We start from the raw sequence: 27,785 nt of genomic DNA on the forward strand, positions 1-27,785 counted from the left end.
TTTGGATTTCATGAGAGCTACACATTCCAAAAAAGTTGGGACAGGGAGCAATAAGAGGCCGGAAAAGTTAAATGTACATATAAGGAACAGCTGGAGGACCAATTTGCAACTTATTAGGTAAATTGCCAACATGATTGGCTATAAAAAGAGCCTCTCAGAGTGGCAGTGTCTCTCAGAAGTCAAGATGGGCAGAGGATCACCGATTCCCCCAATGCTGCGGCGAAAAATAGTGGAGCAATATCAGAAAGGATTTTCTCAGAGAAAAATTGCAAAGAGTTTGAAGTTATCAGCATCTACAGTGCATAATATCATCCAAAGATTCAGAGAATCTGGAACAATCTCTGTGCGTAAGGGTCAAGGCCGGAAAATCCATACTGGATGCCCGTGATCTTCAGGCCCTTAGACGGCACTGCATCACATACAGGAATGTTACTGTAATGGAAATCACAACATGTGCTCAGGAATACTTCCAGAAAACATTGTCGGTGAACACAATCCACCGTGCCATTCTCCGTTGCCGGCTAAAACTCTGTAGGTCAAAAAAGAAGCCATATCTAAACATGATCCAGAAGCGCAGGCGTTTTCTCTGGGCCAAGGCTCATTTAAAATGGACTGTGGCAAAGTGGAAAACTGTTCTGTGGTCAGACGAATCAAAATTTGAAGTTCTTTTTGGAAAACTGGGACACCATGTCATCCGGACTGAAGAGGACAAGGACAACCCAAGTTGTTATCAGCGCTCAGTTCAGAAGCCTGCATCTCTGATGGTATAGGGTTGCATGAGTGCGTGTGGCATGGGCAGCTTACACATCTGGAAAGGCACCATCAATGCTGAAAGGTATATCCAAGTTCTAGAGCAACATATGCTCCCATCCAGACGTCGTCTCTTTCAGGGAAGACCTTGCATTTTATTTTCATCAATTATAACATCATGGCTGCGTAAAAGGATCCGGGTACTGAAATGGCCAGCCTGCAGTCCAGATCTTTCACCCATAGAAAACATTTGGCACATCATAAAGAGGAAGATGTGACAAAGAAGACCTAAGACCGTTGAGCAACTAGAAGCCTGTATTAGACAAGAATGGGACAACATTCCTATTCCTAAACTTGAGCAACTTGTCTCCTCAGTCCCCAGACGTTTGCAGACTGCTATAAAAAGAAGAGGGGATGCCACACAGTGGTAAACATGGCCTTGTCCCAACTTTTTTGAGATGTGTTGATGCCATGAAATTTAAAATCAACTTATTTTCCCTTAAAATGATACATTTTCTCAGTTTGAACATTTGACATGTCATCTATGTTGTATTCTGAATAAAATATTGAAATTTGAAACTTCCACATCTTCGCATTCTGTTTTTATTCACAATTTGCACAGTGTCCCAACTTTTTTGGCATCGGGTTTGTATATTCATGCTTATCCCTCTATAAGCTTGGTGACAGAAGTTCTAATAATAATAATGTTCTAATAATAATGGAAGGACTGATAATAAACACTTTGTGTAGTTGATTCTTTTAATAGTATTTTAACTTCATATAGCAGGCTGAATACATCATACAAGAAATGACTTGGCATAGCTTCATCCATCAAATACAGGAAGTTCTTTGTTCGCTGCAGATACATTGACTTTACTTTTGCTTTCTCTTGAATTACCGCCACTACTGAACACTAGAGGTGAGGCTGCTCTCTTTGTTTTGTTCATATTTCTCCTGTACATGTTTGAATGTGTTTTTAAGAGTGATTTCATGTGATAATTATTTAGCTGAAACTATTTATGCACTCTTGGGGCTTCACTAAAATTGTAAAGGCCTGGAAATGGATGAACTAAACACCCTGCTAGTAAAGCAGAATTCAGAAAATGTCTCAAGTTGGCTTCCTAAATCATTTTCATTGGATGTAGTGTCTTCTCTTTCAAATGGCGGCGTAACATGTTGTTAATGTACTAGACTAGTGCTTAAACCCTCAATGTCAAACATGCCACTTTTCAACCAGAAAAGAGAAATGTGGCTTTAAAAGACATTGTATATACAGCTTCTGAGCAGAGTGTGGAGAGAAACAGCACACCCTTGATTGTAAATGGAAAAATAGTTCTTAACTGAACACAAAACCACAAGCTGAAGAAGGCAGAACTTTCCACTGAAACTGTGCTACTCTTTTGAAATAAATAACCCATGGCATGAACACACAAACTCGCTCTAAATTTGGTTGTGGTGCACGTATAGATATGCATTTGTGGTTTTTCATGTTGAAAAGCTTTGTCTAGCTTATGCTTTGCTTCATCACATACTTTCTGCTTTGCATGTGTTCATGTTTGAGCATCCAGGCACATTAAGTTTTTGAGTTCATCTACATCAAAAATAAAGACTTTACTGGAGATGAATTAAGCTAACATCAAACTGTCGCGATGTTGTTACCCCCTAGATCAGTTTGGGAATGTAAACAGTTTGCCAAAATGTCAGGCAGGATTGCAGAGTCGTGCTGTGAAGTGATCTTTCATTCAGTCTGATTCAGAGCTATTTAGAACATGACACTTGCTGATAATATTACAGGACTCCAGGGTTCAGGCTATTTGACATGATAGGCTTCAAATTGGTCAAAAAAATAGTATCTTTTTATTATTATTTATATATTTTTTTATATTATAATATATTACAGGGGTGAGGAACATTGTCCTTAGCTCCAACCCTGAAAAAAAAAACACTCACCTGTCACTTTAGTAATCCTGAAGACCTTGATTAGCTTCAGGTGTGTTTAATTAGGGTTGGAGCTAAACTCTGTAGTACAATGGCCCTCCAGGATCAACGTTCCCCACCCTTGATATAGTATAATAGAAGTTATTATAATTTTTATGTTATTTTTTGTGACATATTGATATAATACACTCCTGGTGATTTAAATACAGAGGTGAAATTGGCTTCAAGTAAAATAAATAAATAAATAATTAAAGCATCACCTTTATATTCACAAATTAAAATGAGGATAAATAAAAACGATCAAACTGAACCCCCTTTGAAGATTTAGCCAGTCATCATTTGAGATATAAAAACCTGAATTCAAAATTTTAATTAAATCATTATATATATATATATATATATATATATATATATATATATATATATATATATATATATATATATATATATATATATATATATATATATATATAATATATAACATATATATAATATAATATATAACATATATATAATATACATATATATATATATAATATAATATATAACATATATATAATATATATATATATATATAAACTATATAATATATATATATATATATATATATATATATATATATATATATAAATAAAATATATATATATAATATATAATATATGTATATAATATATAATTATATATATTATATATATATTTTATATATATATATATATATATATATATTATATAGTTTATATATATATATATATATATATATATATTATATAGTTTATATATATATATATTATATATATATATATAAACTATATATATATATATAAACTATATATATATATATATATATATATATATATATATATATATATATATATAATATATATAATATATAATATATGTATATAATATATAATTATATATATTATATATTATATATATATTGTATTTATATATATATATATATATATAGTTTATATATATATATATAGTTTATATATATATATATTATATAGTTTATATATATATTATATAGTTTATATATATATATTATATAGTTTATATATATATATATTATATAGTTTATATATATATATATTATATAGTTTATATATATATTATATAGTTTATATATATATTATATAGTTTATATATATATATTATATAGTTTATATATATATATATTATATAGTTTATATATATATATATTATATAGTTTATATATATATATATTATATAGTTTATATATATATATATTATATAGTTTATATATATATATATTATATAGTTTATATATATATTATATAGTTTATATATATATATTATATAGTTTATATAGTTTATATATATATTATATAGTTTATATAGTTTATATATATATTATATAGTTTATATAGTTTATATATATATTATATAGTTTATATAGTTTATATATATATTATATAGTTTATATAGTTTATATATATATTATATAGTTTATATAGTTTATATATATATTATATAGTTTATATAGTTTATATATATATTATATAGTTTATATAGTTTATATATATATTATATAGTTTATATAGTTTATATAGTTATATATATATATATATATATAGTTATATATATCTTTAATTTTTACTAATTATAATATACATGCTGCAGATCTGCACCAGAAACGTTCTCTGGCCCTGTTGCAGATGACCAGCAGTCTTAATGCCACCCAGAGAAGAATGTTTATCTATCTCTCTGTTTTTTTATACTTTTGGAAGCCATTGTCAATGACAGTGTGCAAGACTATGCTGAGAGTAACCTTTAGTTGTGTTTCTCAACTTATAGTAATTCAAAAACTGTGTAGCTGCAGTGTAACAAATGTAAGAAATAAAAAAAAAGAAAACAAATGAACAATCTAAAAAAGGAAAGTGAGATTAGCACAACAACACTTAAAACGGTCTCCAACTTCCTGGAACAGACACAGGAAACACGTGCACATGTTGCAGAGTAGTAAGATCTACACAGTTCATTCATATATAGCCTATATGAATGTATGAAATATATATATATATGCTAACAAAAAACAATATTTTCAGGAACCCCTAGAAAAAAGGTCCATGCCTTACAGAAACATACGCATCCAGTCTTTTTGCAGACATGTGTTATAGATTGGCTCATGGAGGCTGACTCTCTGTTGTGTTTCCTCTCTGTGAAATACTGCCTGGTGCTGGACAGATTTCTCTGAACTGGCTCAGTGGCCTGTGATTACAGCTGTCAGTCCGGAGAAGCTTTCAACAGGTGTCTGAAATGGAGGCGCTGTGTCTGTTTTACCATTTGTACATGCTGCAGTGGTTCTCAGAGGAAAGAAAATAGCCATAAATTATATTAACATACAGATCTTTTTTTAATTAATTAATTAATTAATTAAAGAGACAATTAATAGGCCTAATAGTTAAATTGTAAGGAATTCTGTGTACTTCGAAAGAGACAAATGTGCAAAAATATCTATCAGGCCCATAAACCCTTAAAAATTAAAGTTTTTCAATTCAACATCCATTTTTTAAGAAAATGAGAAAATACGTATTAAATTAAAAAAAGAAGAATGCCAAAAAGGGGCGTGTATGATTGTCTCTGTGTGTGTGTGTGCGCGCGCGCGCGCGCGTGTGCATGTGTGTGTGAGTGCGTGCGTTGATCAGGAAGCTGAACTGCCTCGGAAGCCTTTTGCGTTTCCTGAGGCGACCAAATGGGTACTTCTCATTTTCATTACTCCGAAACCTTACACAACTGAACCCCTTTAGATTAGAAGGGCGAAGTAGAGCAGAATAAATACAATTAAGCGTATATTGACCTGTATACGACGAATAATACACGTTATTCTTCCGTCGCGTGCTCGCAGCGCCACAGCTCGTGAGCTCGCGCTAATCACATCTGACTAGCCCCTCAGGTGAGTCTTTTTATACGCATTTTAAGACTATAACGCTATTGTCGCCGTATGTTCTGCTGGAGTTTCTTCTAAAATGTTGTTTGTGTTATTTTGTTGGTATTGTGTCTGCTTTTGCGCGTTTTATGCCGTTGCAGATTGGCTAATGGGGCTAGTGTTAGCATAGCGGCTAACAGCAGAAATTTAATTTGCAATAATATTCCTTATTTTGGTAGCATAATTGTGCGACTCGGTGTGCGATTTAATTGCGTAACTTATAAAAAAAACGATACAATGCCTTTTATTGTTCATCCAGATTATGTTGGTGTTATTCTGAGCACATTGAGGTTGATGAATTTTATTTCTGTAAGTTAATTAAATAGGCCTATCCTTTTTTTTTTTTTTTTTTTTTTTTTTAAACACACCTGAATGAGTATGGTTGTAGATGACCGTTTCAAGTCGGAGTTACAGTTATATAATGTGATTGCATCTAAACTATTTTTCACCATTAACATGAAAGAAGTGAAAACGAAAGTGTAATGAATACGTCTCATAAAATGGCCTTTTTTGTTGTTGTTGTGTTTTTGTGCTTTTTATTGGCTTTTGAATTTAGATTTTACTATCTAAATGGATCTGAAAAAGAATAGTGTTTTCCATAATGTCTGGATATAGTGAGCTGTATGTCTAGACAGCAAAACAATACCTATTCAGTAGTCACTTGTTTGGACGTTTTGAGCATCTACCGATCTAGATAGTATTTTGGGATCTCAAAATCTAGTGAAATGTCTAGTGAAAAATCTAGTGCCTATGGAGTCTAAAATAGCTAGGTAGCCAGCTCCATAGGTTTTGAGACACAGCCAGTGAATGTGCTCTGTACTGATGATTGGATCAATGCAAATGTTTTTTTCCAAAGTATTTCCTGAATAGATTAGAAACTAGCTGCGCTGGTTGAGCCGGACTGTCTCTTACCACGAAGGACTGGGTGATTATTGTCCTGTTCCTGCTTTGACTAGATGCAAATATATAGATTATATGCATACAAGTCTGTCATGCTAGAAGACACACCCTGATCCCACAATGAAGTATGCTGCGTATCAATTAACTTCTCATGTTACTAGATAAATGCATCACACCGGAAAACCAGGCTTTGTGATGTTAACCTCGCAGAGTAATTGTTGACAACTTATGTAAGAAATTTTGAGCAGTCTGCACTCTCATTCTTTTCAGAAACATTAGAGTCTTGTATGTTTTACAAATATACTGCCTTAATATGCAATGCTTTACTGCAAATGACTTCTGCAAAATGTGCATGATATTAAAGGAAGTGATTATTTTGAATGTTTAAGGATCTGAAACTATTTCACCCTTTATTTTCTGGCTCACTGAACCTTTTTGGCTCTCAACTTTGTCCTTATCTTCTGCATACTTTTTTTTTTCCTGTTAATATTTGATTTATCTGGTCAACACAATCAGAATTCATCCATAGTGGGTCAAGGTAAAAGAAACACTGAAATGTTTATCAGTTCAGGTGCATTTGTTTGAAGACAAATAGTGGTTTTTAGTTGCATCAGTTCCCGTAAACGGGAATTAGTTTGGACTGGTGATTCAATACTACTGTAGTGTACTGGAGAGATAACAGTAATCATTGTCAGCAAGGTTTATAAATATGTTACTGTGTTGAAAAATAGATTAGACATTTTAGACAATGACCAAAACAAAGATTTATATTAGAGCATTTATATTAGAGCTGCAAAAGAATTTTAAATACTTGCATGACTTGCAAGATTTAATTATTTTCAGTTTTACTAAATGCACATTTTTTTCAAATGCATTTTTTTTCTTTAATACTGCAAAGTCACTCATATTTTTTTTCCTCTATTGATTGCAGCCCTAATACATCTAATGGCATAAATAACTACAATTGCAATTATTATTTCTTTGTTGAAGTGTAAAAAATAAAACCACTAAAAGTCTGTTCTGCATATCACTTATTACCGGTCACTTAAAATGTAAAATTTAGTCTCTGTTTTGCACAACAAACAGATAGAGATGTTGTAATGCCTTTTGTTCTACTAAGTTTTTATTTTTATTTTTATTTTTTTTAATTTAGCTAGTCTGTTTTTGTTGGATTTTGGTTGTTTTTTTATTTTTAGGGGTCTTTTCTCCACAGTCCTACTTTTGTTTTTTTCTAATGTTTTTTGATTCTGTGCCAGAGTGATAGCCTTGTGTTCGTGTGATTCTCTTTTCAGGTCTGAAAATACTGTGAGCACAGAGATGTCCAAGCCCCCGAATTCTGCTTCTCGGTCCCGTTCCAGGTCTAGGACTAGATCACGGTCCTACACACGATCTCACTCGAGGAGTCGCTCCCGCTCGAGATCCAGAAAGCGTCGCTACAGGTAGGCAAAGTCGCATTGAAATCGAAATTGACACTGTTTGCTTTGTTAGTGCACATCGCTAGTATTGAGGTGAACAGTTAACCCGTGCAAGTTAATACACAGAAGAAAAAAAAATTGTTCGGCGTGGTAATCTTTAATCAAAATCTGAAAATTTGCTTCCACTCTGGAATGGCATTCCCTTTCTGATAAAATGAGTTTGACGGCTTTGGTAAAATATACTTAACCACTCTCTTCTAACCGTCAGTCTGCTGTTATCAAGAGATGGAGAGGAGGTGCGATATAATAAAACCCCGCCCTCCATTCAATATTCCCTTTCACTTGGAAATGCGCCACAACACTGAAGTGAAGTTTGATGGATTCCAGCCACTTTCTTTGCAACAAATTGATGATTGGAATGGCATTTTAAATGGGGAAAAATTTTAAGCTGCCCTAACGTCATAGCTCAATTTAAAAACAGCTGCACCTAAGAGCTTTATCCTGCCCTTAAATAAAGTCATTTAATATTAAAAAATGCACTGAGATGAGATGCCATATTGTTCCAGAATGTTGTTCCTCCTTTTCTAACTGTTTCTCCTCTAACAGCCCGCCTGTATTTGTTGTTTTTTACGTGTCGTATGAAAGGTAGTTTAAAAATGGTTTCCTTTTGTCTGGCATGACTACTTCTTTCCACTGCATGTGGATTAACATGTCCCTTTCACAATCGGGAGCTTGCTATGCTGGTCGATAAACGTTAGTCTTGATTAGTTTTCCATTGAAAAAGTGCAAGTGGTAAGACATTCTCCTGTTGGTGAATGTTTGGTTTAGTTAGTGGTAAATTAACCTTAAAATGTTGTAACTTTATGCATTGCCAGGTTTAGGTAATGAATTCAAGTTGCAGTTCCATTTAAATGAAAACGTCATATGTAATTTTAGAAGATGTGATGAAGGCATAGGCAGTATAATCCTTTTATACAATGGTAAAAGGTTGTTAAAATTACCGGACGTGATATAACACTTTTTAAACATTATGCTAGTTGCAAAAACCCATCAAGGACAAGTGCCATTTGTGTAAATATTGATCCAGTAGCGCCATCAAGTGGTCATTAATCATAACTGCATCTTTCTCTCTTTTTCTATCTCTAATATTGTTTTAATCCTCTTTCTGTGCTTTGCATTTTCCTCTTTTCTTTTAGTTCTAGATCAAGATCCCGTTCGCATAGCAGGGAGAGGAACTATCCCTCTAGAGATTTCCAGGGCAATCGTGGTTATAACCGTGGTTTCCGTGGCTACCGGAGGCCCTTTCAGTACCACCGGGGCAGAGGGCGTGGCTACTTCCCACGAGGGAACTATCATAGAGGTGGGAGCAACTATGGTTACCGTTCCAATCATGGTTCCAACTGGCATGGCCATAGAGACCAGCAACAGCCATACGACCACCAGTACAGCCCTAGGAGGGGGCGCTCGCGTTCCCACACACCACGGAAAAGATCGCCAAGCCGAAGCCATTCACGCCATTCCGGTAGATCTTCCTCAGGGCGTTCCAGACGTTCCAGCTCTTCCTCCCGCTCCTCATCCCCACGACGACGCAACTCAAGTGCGGGACGACCCCATGCCAAAGAAGCCAAAGGAAGGGCTTCACCAGGTGAGAGCAAGGGAACAAGCAAGGAAGCATCCAAGCCTACAGGAAGCAGCCCAGAGGAGCCCGGTAGTAAGTGGGAAGGCCTATCTGACTACGAGACCAGTCCCAAACGCAATGTCGCGTCTGCTGGGGGTCAGTCAGAGATTAAAGTGTCCCTTTCTGGAGGTGCCGGCAATGGTGGTCCACTGTGGCGAAGCATTGGCCCTGCCAATAAAAGTCCGCCGGAAAAGACGTCAACCCCAACTGGCTTTGGGTTCTTCACAAAGGAAGACTCGAAGACTGAAGACAAATCGGCCTCCATCTCAACTGCTTTCAAAAAGTATGTTTTTGATTTTGGAATTTGAATGTTTTCCCTCTCTTTCTTTTGTCCTCCAGGCAGTTTTTAATCAATCACCATTCTCTCAAATGTGTTTAGTCCTTGTACAGCAACAAAGATCCTTGGAAGAATAGAGCTTATAATGGAAACCAGCTTATTTCAAACTCAAATGTCACAAATGGGCGTTTACCTGTGCTATGAGGTTGTTTGCAATCCAATAATTTAGGAGATAAAGTTTAAATGATGTAAGTATGGGAAAAAACTCCATCCTGGTTAGTCGTGTCTGCATTGCTGAAAAGTTGAACCATAAGTTTGCGCATGTCTTAAATTTTTTTGTTGTAAGTGGGCTTTCTTATTTTGATGTTAAAGGTTAGTGCCAACTGGTTTGAAAATGCAAGTGTTTTCTAATAGAGTCTGCTTCTTTATAATTAACGTGTGATCGTCCACCTCAGGTTTTTGGCAGAAAAGAAAAAGCCCTTATCAGACAGGGATAATGGAAGGGGTGAGGCTTTAAGCTTGGGCGACGCTGACAGCGAGAAGAGCAGCAGTAAGTCTAGGGGCATGTTTGAAGCATCTGAATCTGGATCAAAGACCGACAAAGGACTTCCTTTTCTGGATGCCGAGGAAGAGGAGTATCGCCAGGAAATGAAAGACAGGAAGACTGAGGAGGAATCCAAGTATAAAGACAAAACCATTGTCACGATGCGGGACTTAACCGAAGAGCGTTTCGGAAAATGGGATGACAGCATCTATCTGTCCAACAAAGATTCATCAAGAAGGGATGAAGATGTTGAAGAGGATCTGGATGAGGAACTTTATCGCAGTCGGAAGCATGCTTCAAGAAAAGAAGAGAAGGCCTCCAAGAAGAAAGAAAAGAAAAAAAGCAGGATCAGTCCATCCTCTCCATCGCCATCTAGAGTATCAGAAAACCGAGGAAGGCCACTGTTTCCAGCTGCAAGAGAGGCCTCGCCCCAAGCTAAATCCTCAGCGAAGAAAGACCCACACTTTAATTTCAGTATAAAGGCATTCACTGATGGTGGAGAAAGGTATGAATTTTAAAATCACTTCATTTTCTAGTGTATTTTTGTTTTTGTATGACAACGTGTATAACTCCACTGCTTTCACTCAGCTCATCAGGTACATTATCTAAAGAAAGACATTTGTCACGGGATCTTGTGCACCCTGGTAAAAAAGATCATGAGGAGTTTCGGTCGATCTTCCAACATATTCAGTCTGCTCAGCTTCGCAGGAGTCCTTCAGAGCTATTTGCTCAACACATTGTCACTATAGTACATCATATTAAAGGTAATTCCAGTCTAATCTAGTGGTTTTGTGCAATTTTACATTTAATTCTACACTTTGTGCTTTGAGGTGCCTCAGGGTGCAAACCTAGGGCCGTTTTTGTTTGTGAAATTTGGAGAATTTGTCTTCGATTTTGAATATATTAATATGGTGGCATGTAAGAAATTATTTTTTTCCTACTCTCTGAATGTAGCTCAACATTTCAAGTCATCTGGGATGACTCTGAATGAGCGATTTGGAATATACCAAAGAAAAGCCGCAGAGATGGAAATGATGAAGGCGAGGAAGAGTCCTGAGATCCACAGGTAGGTGTATTTGCACTCATTTATCTAATGGTTTATATGCCTTGTTCTTCTTTTCCTTTCTTAATATTTTGCATGTTCTTTCACAGGCGAATCGATGTGTCTCCCAGTGCTTTTAAGAAGCACTCTCACCTGTTTGAGGATTTCGAAGAGAGCAGCTACAAGGTGACACAGCGTTTTCAAATCTGAAATTCCTGCCCAAATGTGTACCAACTGAAACAGCAGAAATGTGCTATGAGGTGTATAATGCTAATGCACAAGATCCCCAATCTCAGTCTTGTATTACTGAGCGTTACGCTCTCACCCTCCAGAGTTTGTCGTATGATTAATCGTGGGTACATACTTGCCCAAACAAAATGGCTAATCAAAAGGAAGTGAAAATTGATCCTGTGTCCAAGCCTTTCAGTGGACCGCTAACCAATGCAATAGTAAGTATATCTCCTCAAAAATGTGTTTATGAAAAGAGAAAAAAAAAAAAAAGTGAGGATCAGTACTAATCAGTATTGGGAAAGCATGGAGCATGCTGCTTTCCCATGAAATCTGTGCGTTTTGTTTTGGTCGTTTTTTTGTCAAAGTCTCACGTGTTAATAGACGTCTGTCACATTTTCACTGGGTGTCGAATATATTATGTTCTCTCACATTACTTCTTAAAAATGCACATGTATTTCATTGGTTTCATTATAACTTGGCCAACTTTGGCCAACACTGTAAAGTCATAGAGGGTGACTAAATAAAATTAGGATTGAATTTGAGGTTATTTCTTAAGATGGCCAATAGATGGAGTTTTTCAGCTGGGTTTTGACTGTCATTGTCTCATCTGCCATTTCAGTGTGAGACAAATGTTCTCAACCTCTTCTTCTTGTGTTTAGGGTAATCCAAAATGAATAATGTATTGATTCATAATAATGTTGAAAGGGTTAGTTCACACAAAAGTAATTTCAGGTGCCTTCAAATCTGTATCCGATTCTCTCACATGCTCCTTTGCAATAAAGTGAATGAATCAAGTTGCAGCAATCACATGAAAATAGTCTAAACTAAGTTGTTAAACTTCACATTCATTGTTTGGAAAAGAGCACTGAACAACATCTGTGAAGAATGTTATGTGTTTGTAATGACTTAAAGAACTGAGAATTTATTTTTGGATGAACTATCCTTTTAAACTTTAATTTCGGAGGAAATCATATTGTAGTTCAAAACAAAATAATTTTACTCTGATCTGTTTGCACTGTATTGTTTCAAGAAAATATGTTAATTATTTTGGACATTGTTGTGTCTCCACAGGATCATGGTAAAAAACATGAGGGCGATTCTTTGGACCTTCGTTTGGCTATTGAGCGCCGTAAAAAGGATCCTAAACGAGAGGGGGGAAAGAGTTCAGCTGGCTCACGCACACCCAGTCATGAACTCTCCCCTGACAGATCCTCCAAACACAAGAAATCAAAGTATGTTTAAGATGTTTTTTGATTCTTACTGATGAATAATATTTGAATATACTTGATTTATGATTCTGGGTCATGTTGTCTTGTGCTCATTTACTGGACTGTAATAATCTGTTGACTGAATGTTGATTTATAAATATCAGTTTTCATTTACAGTGGAACACTTTATTCTTATGTAAACCGTGTTTGGAAGGCAGCACTGTATTATTTCTCAAACATTCTATTTTTAATGTTCTATAATAGTAATTTCTGTAATTCTCTGGTTCTAATGTTCAATTCACAATATAACAGACCATATTATAATTTTCATGACAATGTTTTGGCATAACGAATAGGGGTTTGTCATTTATTGCATTCATTTGTGTACTTTTTACAATTCCAAAAATGCAAAAATGGTGATATGTTGTGTGCCAACTATTGGACAAGTATGAAAATAAACAAAGTAGCTCATATGTGATACAGAATCAGCCTAAAACCTTAGTCTAACTTCAACACTCATTCTTTTTGCTGCCTTTCAAGCACTATTTTCTTTGGGAAATGCAAATATATACATGTCATATTTATCCTCATTCTTCACCTCAATGTGTACTGATAATCATTGTTGTAGAATTGCTTATATTACAGCATTTGCTTAGGCTGGACTCTCTTTTACTGTCACAAACAGTAAAAGATGTTAAATTACAACTCTTCATAACTATTATTTCAAAACATGCATTTCGCAGTCACTCACTAGACGATTTTTAACTCTCTTCTCCCACATTCTAAAGGAAAAGCAAGAAGAAGCGTGAGCGTTCACCTTCCTCCTCCTCCTCTTCCTCCTCCTCTCCTTCCCCTCATCCGTACAGAGGAAAAGAGTACCATCCGGAGGAGCACATGGAAGGAGGAGGGGGTTTTAACAAGGCCCGCCTGGGGTCACGGGAGTTCCCTGGGTCCATGGAGCGCGGCCCTCGGGACTATGAGGGGCACATGGATAGGGGTTATGAGAGGGGCAGAGGAGGATACGACCGAGGAGGATATGACAGAGGTCGTGGGGGTTACGATCGGGGATTTGTAAGTATCTCAGAGTTCTCTGCGAAATTGATATGACTTATTGATCATTGAGTTACAAAAGAATTTGTTACTTTATTATTATTGATTTGTCAAACTTGGTTCCTCTCTGGCTTCATTCCCAACCCTGTTTTTAATTTGCTATCATAAATAAGCCTAATCTGAAATGTTGTCTAGGTAGAGTTTAGGATGGATAAGGCCCTACAAAATCAGTTTTTTTTTTTTTTTTTTTTTTTTTTTTTTTTTTTTCTCATTCTGTGTTTTATGTTCATTTTTTCTGGATGGTTTGGTTTTAGTGGTTTAGTTTTAATAAAAATTTAGTAAAAAGCATGTCTAATCATTTGAATTTATACAACTGTAACCATTTAGCATAGTTATTTATTAAAATTATTAAAAACAATAGTGCCCTATGAAATGTATTTATTTTTTTCAGAAATGTCCATTTAAAAACATTTTTTTTTTCTTCACAATTCTGTTTCATGAATTAAAACAGACTTATTATCCAAAATTGTTGTAATCAAATGAATGCATACAAATTAATCTTGAAGTTTTGAAGTGAAGTTTAACAGTTCATTTGATTAAATTTTTTGAAAAAGTTCTGCACCACAAAGGTTTACTATGGAAGCTTGTTTTCGTCACTTAATAAAAATATTAAAAAAGGTAATAATGACTTTTTATCTAAATTCTGACTTTTTCCCGCAATTGCCTGATATAAAGTCAGAATTGAATTATAAATTCAGAATTGTTTATAAAATGTTTTTTCTTAATGAGTTTTTTGTCATGCAATTGACTTTTCTCAGAATTGTGAGATATAAACAATTTCAAGTTATAAAGTCAGAATTGCTTCATATAAACTCGCAATTGCATCTTATAAAGTTGCAGTATGACTTTTTTTCTCAGAATTGTGAATTTATATCTTGCAATTCTGACATAATGTGAAATTGTGAGTTATAAAGTCAGAATTGTGAGAAATAAACTTGCAATGCTGAGAAAAAAATGTCTTTTTCACCCACAATTGGACATTATAACGAAATTCTGATTTTAACTCAGGAAAAAAGTCAGAATTGTGAGAAATTTGTTTATTTCATGGCGGAAAGAAACAAACCATAGCAGGAATGAAATATTGTGTGATATTAAAAGATGTTTTAATTAATTTTATTATTATTATTATTATTATTATATGTAGTATTATATATTATGTACAATAGTATAATAATATTTTATGAAATGCTGGTGAAGTGACTGAGCTTCTTTTCAGATGAAGTTCATGTGGAATGTTCACACAGTGAGACGATGAAACTCAAGCATCATGAATGCTTGTGTGTGTAGACACAACTGCGGTGGTCATTCACACAGTGACACACAGACAATGCAGACTTCATATTTCAATAGCAGTCTTTTTGCAGGTTATAATCACAGACAGTAACGAATTAATCACAATTTAATTGTACAGCACTACATTCGAATTGTCAAATTCCATGACTTTCCACATTATACAGTAAATTCCATTTTCACAACTGGATTCTGTAATTCGGCCTGCTTTTGTATTTGTGGCACGATGATCCTGAAGTTGTTTCCCATATATCTTGGACGTCTCAGTTGATCTGCTCTTCTCTTGTATTTAGCAGCCCAGAATGAGAGGGAGAGGATGGAACCGAGGAAATTACCCTGGCAACAACACCAATAACAACCCCCCAAATATGGGCGGCCCTTCACGCCCCCCAGAGGAGGAGTGGGACCCAGAATACACCCCGAAGAGTCGGAAGTACTTCCAGGTGTGATTCCTAGCTTTGATCTCAGATTCACGCGCCCCCCTAAACTTTACGCTAAAAACAAAAACTGGTGGTTGGTTGCTTCGCATGTCGCTCAGACAGTCCCTTCCTATATAAGTGCGCAATTTTGGGACTGAATAAGCTGCATGGTGGCCAGTAGGAGAGTTTCAATTTCCTTCTCTCTCGTCTAACTGCAGCATGACGACCGGGACAAGGAAGGGGAGATGAAGTGGGTGGACACTCGGGGGCGCGGCAGAGGGATTTTCCCCCGCGGCAGGGGCACCTTCATTGTTCGAAAGGGTGGCGGTGGCAGCCCCAAGTGGACCCACGACATGTTCCAGGGCAACGTTGAAGAGGGAGAGATAGAAGGCAGCGCAGAGCACAAAGACGACGAAAAGTCTGGAGAAAGCACTGCTTCCAAGCCATAGATGGATCCGTGTCCATTTGTGTCTGTTCTCCTCTACTGTCTCGAGCTCAGCGAGAGCCCTCGGGAGAAATGCATCCTCGTGTGTTCAGGTGTTGGACTGTGAAGCCCCATACGGTAGAGCCATGTCATTTTATAGCATCACATGATCTGCTACCATTTTTCAGTTTTCAAATTTTTGTGTTTTTTCTGCTTGTTTTTGAGGTTGTGGGGGGTGATTTTGAAAATAAAAATTCAGTCATTCATTTTTCATTTAAAAAGTGCAATAAAAAATCCATGCACTTGTGCCTTAGATTTAACTGTAGTTTTTTTTTTTTTTTTTTTTTTTTTTTTTTTTTTTTACTTTTACTTTTACTTTTAATTTTGATTCTGCCAGTAGATTTTCCCTTTTTCTATGTTTTGGAATTGCATGTAAATTCATTCATTTATATTTCACCCCTTTAATTTTATAATGTCATTGGTGTACGGTTCAGTCTTATTGGACTTATTGGATTATCTCTTGAGGACCAATACACTGTGTACTGGGCCGACTTTCTTGAGAAAATTGTCTGTTAAAAATGTACAGAATCAGATTGTCCTGACAAGCGAGTTCTCATCTGTATTTAACGTCCAATTTAGTTAATTTTCTTCCCTTAAATGATGCCACTAATGACTAAAGAAATAGTCCAATTTGTGAAGTGTAAAAAAATTTACTTTTGTTTCTTATTTTGAGCAACAACACAAAAAATCTTGTCAGTTTTAGATCATTCATGTGATTTTAAAGTGTAGATAATAATAGAACATTCAAAACTAAGCTTGTAATGATGCATTTATTGCATTATTGTGTTTAAACTACAAACCAAAATGTAAAATAGTTCATGCTGCATGTGTTTAGATCATGTGGTTTTTCTTCCATTGATCTCTGTACTGCACTGTTCAGTTGTGTTGTAAGGATACACTGGGGGACTCGACTGCTTTCTTTAGAAACCTGCTTTGTGATGACATTATACTGTAACGCTGTGACGTTCTCTTAACATTTACAATCTGTTAATTCAGTGCTTTCAGTCTCCATGGTAAATTTCAAATAAAGGCCGTCCTGTTTTACACATAATCTTGTTTTGGTTTCGAGTTGCATTGATCTTTCTGCTCTCGACAGCTGGAGCCTTTTAGTGATTTGATGATGTTCAGCTGTAGTACAATGTGATGTGAGCCATCTGATGATTAAAATCTCATATTGCAGTGCAGTTACAGGTTTCAGGATGTCCATTCATGCTCCTGCAGAGTTTAGCTCCAACTTGCTCAAACACATCTGGCTAGATGATTACCTGGTTCAGGTGTGTTTGATTTAAGATTGGAGTGCATAGTGCATTTTAAGATTGTTAAAGGGTACCTATAATGCCCCTTTTCACAAGATGTAATATAAGTCTCTGGTGACCCCAGAATGTGACACTGAAGTTTCAGCTCAAAATCCCCCACAGATCATTTATATAGCTTGACAAATGTGCCTCTGTTTGGGTGTGAGCCAAAACACGGCATTTCTGTGTGTCCCTTTAAATGCAAATGAGCTGCTGCTCCCGGCCCCCTTTCCAGAAGAGGGCGGAGCTTTAACAGCTCACACTTCAGTTGCTCAACAACAACAAAGCTGGAGAATCTCACACAGCCAAAATGAGGATTGTCAGTAACGATGTTCAGCCTTACATTGTTCAAACCGGAGTCGACACTGACGGAGAGACTCAGAAACTTTTAGATTGAAACTGGACGTTTCTGAACGGTTAGTGGATAAATGTATGTGGTTGATTCAACTCATCAACTAGCATGTGCCGTCATGTTAATCTTTTGTGCAAATCCAGCATTGAATTGATCCTCGTTTGTGAAGCAGTTCGGCGTAAAATGACACGACAAAAACACTCTACTACAACAACTCTTCCTCTTCTCTTAAAGCAGCCCAATATGGCCTCACCCCCTTTGGTCCGTGTTCCCGGAGGCAGGGTTTATGTAAATTTAGGGCTTTGTGACTAACCCAGGAAAAAGCTTGTAGTCCCTGCAAGCCATTTGTTGTAGTCCTTAAAAAGCGATTTCTGTACACACCAACTCGAGTTTAAAAAGTTAAATCATAATCAAGGACCCCTTTAATTTGTTTGTTGTTTCTCTGTTAATCACATTTGCAAAGAACATCCATTTTATGTTGCTAAATACCTTTCTGCAATTTAATTAATGGAACTGTCCAATGGCACACTCTGCTCAATTTATAAAAAAACATTCCTGAGGGCTTAAAAGCACGTTTTTGTGCCTCCTATTATTTCTTCTGTATTATTTGAGCCTTTAAATTTGTCTAATCTAATTGTGTGACTACAGTTCTAGGTGGATTATCTTATGATTATTTCTTGTATCCTTTTTTTTTTTAAGATAGGGGAATAGGGATATGGAAAAAGGAAACCGGAGGAGAGACAGTTGAAAAATTTAGCAAATAATGGAAGGTTGGCTGCGTCTCATTTCTCATTTATGATGCACTATGTGTGAAGATTGGGTTTTGTTTTTATTTTAAAAGTACATAGTGTATATATATAAACATTTAAATTTTAAAATGTATTTATGGATATAAAAAATGCAAAAGAAAAAAGTGATCCATAAAAACTTACAAATGCTCATTCAGAAGACAAGGGCTTGTGAAATCCGCCTCAGAACAGAAATATGCCAATCAAATTCTCACTCCTTCCCTTTTTAAAGGTATATTACACCTAAATCACTTGCGCAGATAAAAGTCCTGTGTGGCATTTCATATCTGCATATGGTGATAAGAAAAAAAATTGTTGAGGAAAATTTCAAATTCAATGCTGTCACCAGGTGTAGTTCTCTGTATGCATGAAACAACTGCGTCCAGAAGATAAGACGCGCTACTAGAGATAGTGAACTCGACCGAGTGTTCCTGTGCCGGTGACGAGTATATCCGGCTGTCCGTTCCTCCAGATCTCCCTGACGATTCGTTCTCTCTCCTCCAGTCTTCTGGCTCTCTCCAGCTCTTCCGCTGAAGCAAACACATTGACGCTCCTAATGGTTCCATTCAGCTGGGTCTGATCGCTCAGGGGACTCACGGTGAGCACTGAGACTTCTAGGTCCTCGTCGTCTCCTGCCTCACTTTCATCTTCTTCCTTGTCTTCCTCCTCCTCCTCCTCCTCGCTGGAATCTTTTAGTCGTCTCTTGTCTGGTGTGGAGGGCATTTTTGTCTTTGAACGTGGTCGGCAGGTGATGCCCAGTATGAGGAGGACCAGAGCCAGCAGAAGACCTGAACACACGCCCAACATGAAGTACAGTGCGAAGCTCTCCATGTTCCCTGTATGAAATAGGAGGGAAATTGTCAAGAACATGCATCATTTTTGAGCACAAACTCCAAAGAAGGAATTCATATTAATAAATTAAAGGGTTTGTACACCCAAAAATAAAAATTAATTACTGTCATTAATTACTCACCCTCATGTTGTTCCAAACCCGTAAGACTTTAGTTCATCTTTGAAACACAAATGAAGGTATTTTTCATAAAATCTGAGCCAATTCTGATCCTGCATTGACAGTTACGCAATTGACACTTTGACGCTTCAAAACATCCATAAAGAGATTGAAAAACTAATCCATCTGAATTGATCGATTTAGTATAAATTTTCTGAAGAGACTTAATTGCTTTATATGATGAACAGATTTAATTTAGGCTTTTATTCATATATAAACATTCATCAATTCACATCAGTTGTGGTAAACAGAAGCTCAATCATGCTTGACGTGAGAGAACCAATGAGGTTCGTTCTTGTGTTACGCAGCACGTTGGAGCTTCCGCAAGAACCAATGAGGTTCATTCTTGTGTTACGCAGCACATTTGAGCTTCAGCAAGAACCAATGAGGTTCATTCTTGTGTTACGCAGCACGTTTGAGCTTCAGCAAGAACCAATGAGGTTCATTCTTGTGTTACGCATCCCATTTGAGCTTCCTCAAGAACCAATGAGGTTCATTCTCGTGTTACGCAGCACGTTTGAGCTTCAGCAAGAACCAATGAGGTTCATTCTTGTGTTACGCATCACATTTGAGCTTCCTCAAGAACCAATGAGGTTCATTCTTGTGTTACGTAGCACGTTTGAGCTTCAGCAAGAACCAATGAGGTTCATTCTCGTGTTACGCAGCACGTTTGAGCTTCAGCAAGAACCAATGAGGTTCATTCTTGTGTTACGCAGCACGTTTGAGCTTCCGCAAGAACCAATGAGGTTCATTCTCGTGTTACGCAGCACGTTTGAGCTTCCGTAAGAACCAATGAGGTTCATTCTCGTGTTACGCAGCACATTTGAGCTTCTGCAAGAACCAATGAGGTTCATTCTCGTGTTACGCAGCACGTTTGAGCTTCAGCAAGAACCAATGAGGTTCATTCTTGTGTTACGTAGCACGTTTGAGCTTCAGCAAGAACCAATGAGGTTCATTCTTGTGTTACGTAGCACGTTTGAGCTTCAGCAAGAACCAATGAGGTTCATTCTCGTGTTACGCAGCACGTTTGAGCTTCAGCAAGAACCAATGAGGTTCATTCTTGTGTTACGCAGCACGTTTGAGCTTCCGCAAGAACCAATGAGGTTCATTCTCGTGTTACGCAGCACGTTTGAGCTTCCGTAAGAACCAATGAGGTTCATTCTCGTGTTACGCAGCACATTTGAGCTTCTGCAAGAACCAATGAGGTTCATTCTCGTGTTACGCAGCACGTTTGAGCTTCAGCAAGAACCAATGAGGTTCATTCTCGTGTTACGCAGCACGTTTGAGCTTCCGTAAGAACCAATGAGGTTCATTCTCGTGTTACGCAGCACATTTGAGCTTCTGCAAGAACCAATGAGGTTCATTCTCGTGTTACGCAGCACGTTTGAGCTTCAGCAAGAACCAATGAGGTTCATTCTTGTGTTACGTAGCACGTTTGAGCTTCAGCAAGAACCAATGAGGTTCATTCTTGTGTTACACGGCACGTTTGAGCTTCAGCAAGAACCAATGAGGTTCATTCTTGTGTTACGTAGCACGTTTGAGCTTCAGCAAGAACCAATGAGGTTCATTCTCGTGTTACGCAGCACGTTTGAGCTTCAGCAAGAACCAATGAGGTTCATTCTCGTGTTACGCAGCACATTTGTGCTTCCGCAAGAACCAATGAGGTTCATTCTCGTGTTACGCAGCACGTTTGAGCTTCAGCAAGAACCAATGAGGTTCATTCTTGTGTTACGCATCACATTTGAGCTTCCGTAAGAACCAATGAGGTTCATTCTCGTGTTACGCAGCACGTTTGAGCTTCAGCAAGAACCAATGAGGTTCATTCTTGTGTTACGCATCACATTTGAGCTTCCTCAAGAACCAATGAGGTTCATTCTTGTGTTACGCATCACATTTGAGCTTCCTCAAGAACCAATGAGGTTCACTCTCGTGTTACGCAACACGTTTGAGCTTCCTCAAGAACCAATGAGGTTCATTCTCGTGTTACGCAACACGTTTGAGCTTCCGTAAGAACCAATGAGGTTCATTCTCGTGTTACGCATCACATTTGAGCTTCCTCAAGAACCAATGAGGTTCACTCTCGTGTTACGCAACACATTTGAGCTTCCTCAAGAACCAATGAGGTTCATTCTCGTGTTACGCAACACGTTTGAGCTTCCTCAAGAACCAATGAGGTTCATTCTCGTGTTACGCAACACGTTTGAGCTTCCGTAAGAACCAATGAGGTTCATTCTCGTGTTACGCAGCACGTTTGAGCTTCAGCAAGAACCAATGAGGTTCATTCTCGTGTTACGCAGCACGTTTGAGCTTCAGTGAGAACCAATGAGGTTCATTCTCGTGTTACGCAGCACGTTTGAGCTTCAGTGAGAACCAATGAGGTTCATTCTCGTGTTACGCAACACGTTTGAGCTTCCTCAAGAACCAATGAGGTTCATTCTCGTGTTACGCAGCACGTTTGAGCATCAGCAAGAACCAATGAGGTTCATTCTTGTGTTACGCAGCACGTTTGAGCTTCAGCAAGAACCAATGAGGTTCATTCTCGTGTTACGCAGCACGTTTGAGCTTCAGTGAGAACCAATGAGGTTCATTCTCGTGTTACGCAACACGTTTGAGCTTCCTCAAGAACCAATGAGGTTCATTCTCGTGTTACGCAGCACGTTTGAGCATCAGCAAGAACCAATGAGGTTCATTCTCGTGTTACGCAACACGTTTGAGCTTCCGCAAGAACCAATGAGGTTCATTCTCGTGTTACACAGCACGTTTGAGCTTCCGTAAGAACCAATGAGGTTCATTCTCGTGTTACGCAACACATTTGAGCTTCCTCAAGAACCAATGAGGTTCATTCTCGTGTTACGCAGCACATTTGAGCTTCCGCAAGGTTTGTTCTAATTTGTGAAGATCTTCACAAAAGATGAACAAAAGTCTTACGGGTAAATGATGACATAATTTTCATTACTGGGTGGACTAACCCTTTAAATATAACATTCAAATGAAATAAAAAAAAAATTATTAGTTATTGGGAAAAATGTATTAATTTACTAACATAACCATTCAGAAGTTTGGGGTTGGTAGGATTTTTAAATTGTAAAATATTATTTCAGTTTAAAATGTATTCTCTTTAAATATATCATCAGAAGTCATTATAACATGCATATGATTGAGTAAAGTTCCTCAGAATTTTAATTTTTTGTTATTTATTGATTTTACACTAAAGAAAAACCCCAGAGAAAAAGAGAAAGAAGTCTTTAGGGATATTTAAGCCATCTCTCATGAAGTCAGAGGTGTGAAGCCAAATCAAACAGAACACTTAAGTCCATGGAATGGCTTGTTATTGTGTTCTTGAGGTCAGAAGTGTGATGGGGCATTAAGTTCAGTAAAACTGATCCAAATCTATAGCGCTTAGCCAAGTGCCTTTCAGCGCTTGAGCTCTTAACCTGGGCATTAATGAACCATTTGTGTTGAGCTTTTACCTTTTATATGTGCGTAAGTAGCCATGCTGTTACTCAGCAGCTCCATATCTTTCCGTATGGGGTTCATGTTGGCTTCTTTTTCTTTTCTTTTGTGCTTTCTTTTCTACTTTATCACACCTCGACCTTCAGCTCCTGTGGTGGAAAAAACAAACATGCTTAAAGGTGCAGTAAGTGATTTCTGAGAATCATTGTTGAACACTGTTGATATCTGAAATCAACCCAAACAAACCCACCCCTCCCTTCATTGCTCTGCCCCCAAAATGCACGAACACACAATGCAGTGGATGCAGCAAATCATAGATGAAGCAAAGCAAAATAATTGTGAAATTAAAGCGAAGATCTTGCGTATTGAACATACAATACACAAGAGTCTGTACAAGCAAGAGTTCATGTTAGTCGTCAACAACTCCAGACAAACAATGACACTCAAAACTGTCCTGTTACTATAGCTAACCAACGTCATTCACGTATGGAACAGAAACAACACAACCTCGGCGTCCATTTTCAGGCCTTTCTGCTTAGGATTCTCCAGCGCTGGAAAGCTTTTGTAATGTTAACGTGGATCCTAAAGCTCTTGCCTGATCATAGCCCTTCTTTTTCCAGTGATATTCCTCTGATCTTTTCTCTTTTATAATGTCTCTTAGACATCTCTCTTTCAACAGTCTTTCTTCAAATCTCCCTCTTGCTCACTCTCTCTCCTCCCTTATCAAAACGCATAACCAAAAGTACATTTTTGCACGCAACTCAACACTGGGCTACAAGTGTGTTGTAGCCCAGTGTTGAGTTGCGTGCAAAAGTGTACTTTTGGTGATGGGTTTTAAAAAAATCAATTGTAATAGTTATACTTGCATGCTTTAGTATCGCAAGGACAACTAAAACAACATGGCCCGCCATGCTTAATTAGAAAAATACGCCCTAACGTGTTTATTTTGGCCCCTGAGGCTGAAATTGCACTAAGTGTGCCATTAAGGAGCATTATATATCATCTCTTTCCACACAGGCCATTTGTTACTGCTGTTGTTATTGCACTGACCCAGGTCTCACTGTTTGCTCCCAGACAGATTTTCCCATTTTTCCCACAGGAACTGAGATTTTATGAAGACGTTCACATGCTTCTCGGGGTCTGCGTGGGACTCTTCCCTGGGAAACTGGGAAGGATCCAGCTTGTGTCACTCTCTCCAAGAAGGAAAAGAGGAGGAGGGGGAGTATTAAAGCTGAACATCTGGATTTCCCAAGCCATCATGTGCTGGAGCCACACGAGTCCTGGATGTGTGCTTGGCAAGAATCTCCTCCGGCCGAAGCGAGAAAACAATAAAAAGCATCAGACTTTAAATGCGGTGACTCCCTGTGTGCGTCCGCACCATAAAACCCGCAGTCGCTGAGACCATGCCGAGATCACGGAAGAGGTGCCATGTTATTGTCTTCCTGTTTGTTTCCTCTTGGGGCCTGTAATTACAGCAAACCGTAATCTACGCCATCAAGGCCCAAAGTCTCAGCCGCCCCGATCCCTATCTGCCACACTCTTGGCAGAACAAGGGCACATGTTTAAGTACTTGTACTTTTCTATTGGTCAAAATGCTCTACTTTTCTCTACTTTTTGAAGATCTCTTTTTTGTGTCATTTATTTATCTTATGTTAATAATAGACACACAAATAACATCTTTGGAAACAGTAAAATCTCTAAAATCTCTCGAATGTTAATATTCTTAAAATTATATAATACATGAATATTAATTATTAATAGTAGTAGTAAAAGTCATAGTAGTATATTAAATATGACATAATTATTGATGCAAGAATAACAATATTTATTCATAATATATATATATATATATATATATATATATATATATATATATATATATATATATACATATATATATATATATATAATACAATAATATTTATATTATTCAATATAATAGTAATAATAAAAATAATTAGTAGTAGTATATTGAAAATTACATTATATAAAATTAATAAAAATATTTAATAATAAGAATGACAACATTATTATTAATATTATGTTTATTCTTACAATTATTTATATATATATATATATATATATATATATATATATATATATATATATATATATATATATATATATATATATATATATATATATATAATGTAATTATTATTAATATTAGTAGTAACAGGCATACTAGTAGTATTATATTGATAATAATTAATAATTCATTTTAATACTTTATATAAACATAAGTAACAAAAAGTCTATTGAGCACTGAAAGAGAACAATAAAATGTTTGAAAAGTTTGAGAAACAAAACTTCCAGTATTTAAATGTTTAAATGCAAGCAGGGATTCTTGTCATGTGGGTCTCAGTATTGTGATCGCTCTGCAATCCTGTAAAGCCCTTCCAGTATGATTTAGCAAACACAAACTACATTCCCTCACATAAACAAATGACAAACAGGAACCAGGATACCAGAAATATAAGATTACACTAAAAGCTTGTAAACACTGTCAAGTTCTGCTCCAAGTACCAATTAGCGTGGGACGTATGCCACAAGATCCAAAAATACTCCCGTTACCAGACAGTGGCTAACTGGCCTTCAGTTCTCCCCCACAGCTGTGAATCATCAGCACAGGACAAAACAGCTCTCAAACATACCATCTCCCACCTGTCAGACCTTTTCCCAGAAGAGCAAACCTGCAGAAGGGCATGTACCAGCAGATGACAGAGAACCTGCTGAGCTCATGCTTTTCTCTATATTCTCTAATCCGCAATCTGCCACAGCATCTTTTGTTTTTCAATGTCACAAGAACTATAGTCACATTATTAACAACATTAGCAATAGTTTGCTCAAAGGGTTTATTTATCATTTAAAAAATGTAAGATATTGGGGGGGGGGTGGGGGGGTCAGAATTGCGAGATATAAACTCGCAATTAAAAAAGTCAGAATTACGAGGGAATAAAAATCAGAATTGCCAGGAACAAAGTCAGAATTGCAAGGAAAAAAGTCGGAATTGCCAGGAACAAAGTCAGAATTGCAAGGAAAAAAGTCGGAATTGCCAGGAACAAAGTCAGAATTGCAAGGAAAAAAGTCGGAATTGCCAGGAACAAAGTCAGAATTGCAAGGAAAAAAGTCGGAATTGCGAGGAAAAAAGTCGGAATTACGAGGGGAAAAAAATCTGAATTGCAAGGGACTAAAAATCAGAATTGTGAGGAAAAATGTCAGAATTGCCAGGAACAAAGTCAGAATTGCAAGGAAAAAAGTCGGAATTGCGAGGAAAAAAGTCGGAATTACAAGGGGAAAAAAATCTGAATTGCAAGGAAAAAAAGAATTGCCAGGAACAAAGTCAGAATTGCAAGGAAAAAAGTCGGAATTGCGAGGAAAAAAGTCGGAATTACGAGGGAAAAAAAATCTGAATTGCAAGGAAAAAAAGAATTGCGAGGGAAAAAGTCAGAATTGCAAGGGAAAAAAAGTCAAAATTGTGAGGAAAAAAGTCAGAATTGCCAGGAACAAAGTCAGAGTTGCAAGGAAAAAAGTCGGAATTGCGAGGAAAAAAGTCGGAATTATGAGGGAAAAAAAATCTGAATTGCAAGGAAAAAAATAATTGCAAGGGAAAAAGTCAGAATTGCAAGGAAAAAAAGTCAGAATTGTGAGGAAAAAAGTCAGAATTGTGAGGCAATTGCAGAGGAAAGTCAGAATTGCAAGAAAAAATTTCGAGATATGAAATTTTTTTCCTTGCAATTGCAAGTTTATATCTTGCAATTCTGAATAGTAAAATATAATATCACAATTGTGTTATAAAGTCCAAGACTGAAAGAAAAAAGACTGACTTTATTTTCCAGAAATTACTTTATAACTCTATAATTTATAATTTTGACTTTATATCACACAATTCTGAGAAGAAAAAAAAAGTAAGAATTGCGAAAACCAGCCTCACATGGTTTATATGTAATCAAAACAAACCAATCTACATGTTTATATTTTAACAAATATATATTATTAAAAATAAAAATTTATATTTAATTTAGAAATTTAGTACTTTCTCACTGCCACTGTGCTAGGACGTTGTGGGTGGTTGCTAGGGCATTATTGTACAGTTGCTAGGGTATTGTGGATGGTTGCTATGGTGTTGCTTTGCAGTTGCTAGGCCATTGCTATACAGATGTTGTGGGTGGTTGCTAGGGCGTTGCTAATGTGTTACTATGCAATTTCTAGAGTGTTCTCGGTGGTTACTAGGGCATTGCTAGGTTGTTGTGGGTGGTTGCTATGATGTTGATCAGAAGAGTCAGCTCTTATGTCTCTGTGATACTCCTGTCTTCAGATATGACTCAAGTCCCTCATTCAGAGTGAGACTTTTCACCCGGTTATATTTTACAGCAGACAAAAATAGTTTGTATAGCTCTTTTACAGTATAATCCACCCATGTTACATTTAATCTTTATTTAAAAAGTCAACTATAGTTTTGATGTTTTATCCCTTTAACAAAAAAAGCAGTATTTAATTTCTTACCTTTTCTAATGAACCATCATTTCTATCCAGAATGTCCCGGCGGAGGAAAGATGAGTCCCGTATCCAGAGGCGGTATGACCTCACCAGGCTGGAAGATGAAGCGGGAACGCTAAACTCTGAGAGGTGCTTGAGTTCCTCAGCTC

At 36.7% G+C, this 27,785-nt stretch overlaps 2 protein-coding genes across 5 annotated transcripts; one reads left to right on the plus strand and one right to left on the minus strand.

Moving 5' to 3' along the window:
• Window positions 1-1,594: 1,594 nt before the first annotated feature.
• Window positions 1,595-17,289, plus strand: thrap3b (thyroid hormone receptor associated protein 3b). 4 transcript variants are annotated; one of them, XM_067361517.1, is made up of 11 exons: window positions 1,595-1,669; window positions 7,834-7,980; window positions 9,153-9,917; window positions 10,367-10,960; window positions 11,044-11,219; window positions 11,410-11,521; window positions 11,608-11,683; window positions 12,800-12,960; window positions 13,725-14,007; window positions 15,630-15,779; window positions 15,974-17,289. In XM_067361517.1, the coding sequence occupies exons 2-11, from the start codon at window positions 7,859-7,861 to the stop codon at window positions 16,202-16,204; spliced, it is 2,670 nt and encodes an 889-aa protein (XP_067217618.1). In that variant the 5' UTR covers window positions 1,595-1,669; window positions 7,834-7,858; the 3' UTR covers window positions 16,205-17,289. The 4 variants fall into 4 exon arrangements, with proteins under 4 accessions (XP_067217618.1, XP_067217617.1, XP_067217616.1 ...); XM_067361516.1 differs by lacking the exon at window positions 1,595-1,669 and adding an exon at window positions 5,350-5,411; XM_067361515.1 differs by lacking the exon at window positions 1,595-1,669 and adding an exon at window positions 5,350-5,608 and having other exon boundaries at window positions 15,974-17,288.
• Window positions 17,290-17,911: 622 nt separating this feature from the next.
• Window positions 17,912-27,780, minus strand: eva1bb (eva-1 homolog Bb (C. elegans)). The gene is made up of 3 exons (XM_067361522.1): window positions 27,643-27,780; window positions 23,154-23,285; window positions 17,912-19,510 (listed from the first exon to the last, which is right to left on the minus strand). The coding sequence occupies exons 2-3, from the start codon at window positions 23,218-23,220 to the stop codon at window positions 19,077-19,079; spliced, it is 501 nt and encodes a 166-aa protein (XP_067217623.1). The 5' UTR covers window positions 23,221-23,285; window positions 27,643-27,780; the 3' UTR covers window positions 17,912-19,076.
• Window positions 27,781-27,785: the final 5 nt, after the last annotated feature.

Source organism: Chanodichthys erythropterus, chromosome 15 (assembly GCF_024489055.1).
Source record: "Chanodichthys erythropterus isolate Z2021 chromosome 15, ASM2448905v1, whole genome shotgun sequence".
Lineage (NCBI taxonomy): Eukaryota > Metazoa > Chordata > Actinopteri > Cypriniformes > Xenocyprididae > Chanodichthys > Chanodichthys erythropterus.

Bases quoted from the DNA above. Each gene is read 5' to 3' on its own strand.
- thrap3b (XM_067361517.1), top strand. From the start codon at position 7,859: ATGTCCAAGCCCCCGAATTCTGCTTCTCGGTCCCGTTCCAGGTCTAGG. The intron at 9,918-10,366 runs GTATGTTTTTGA...CGTCCACCTCAG, and splicing joins ATCTCAACTGCTTTCAAAAA to GTTTTTGGCAGAAAAGAAAA. The intron at 15,780-15,973 runs GTGTGATTCCTA...GTCTAACTGCAG, and splicing joins AGAGTCGGAAGTACTTCCAG to CATGACGACCGGGACAAGGA.
- eva1bb (XM_067361522.1), bottom strand. From the start codon at position 23,220: ATGAACCCCATACGGAAAGATATGGAGCTGCTGAGTAACAGCATGGCT. The intron at 19,511-23,153 runs GTAAAAGCTCAA...TATTTCATACAG, and splicing joins TACTTACGCACATATAAAAG to GGAACATGGAGAGCTTCGCA.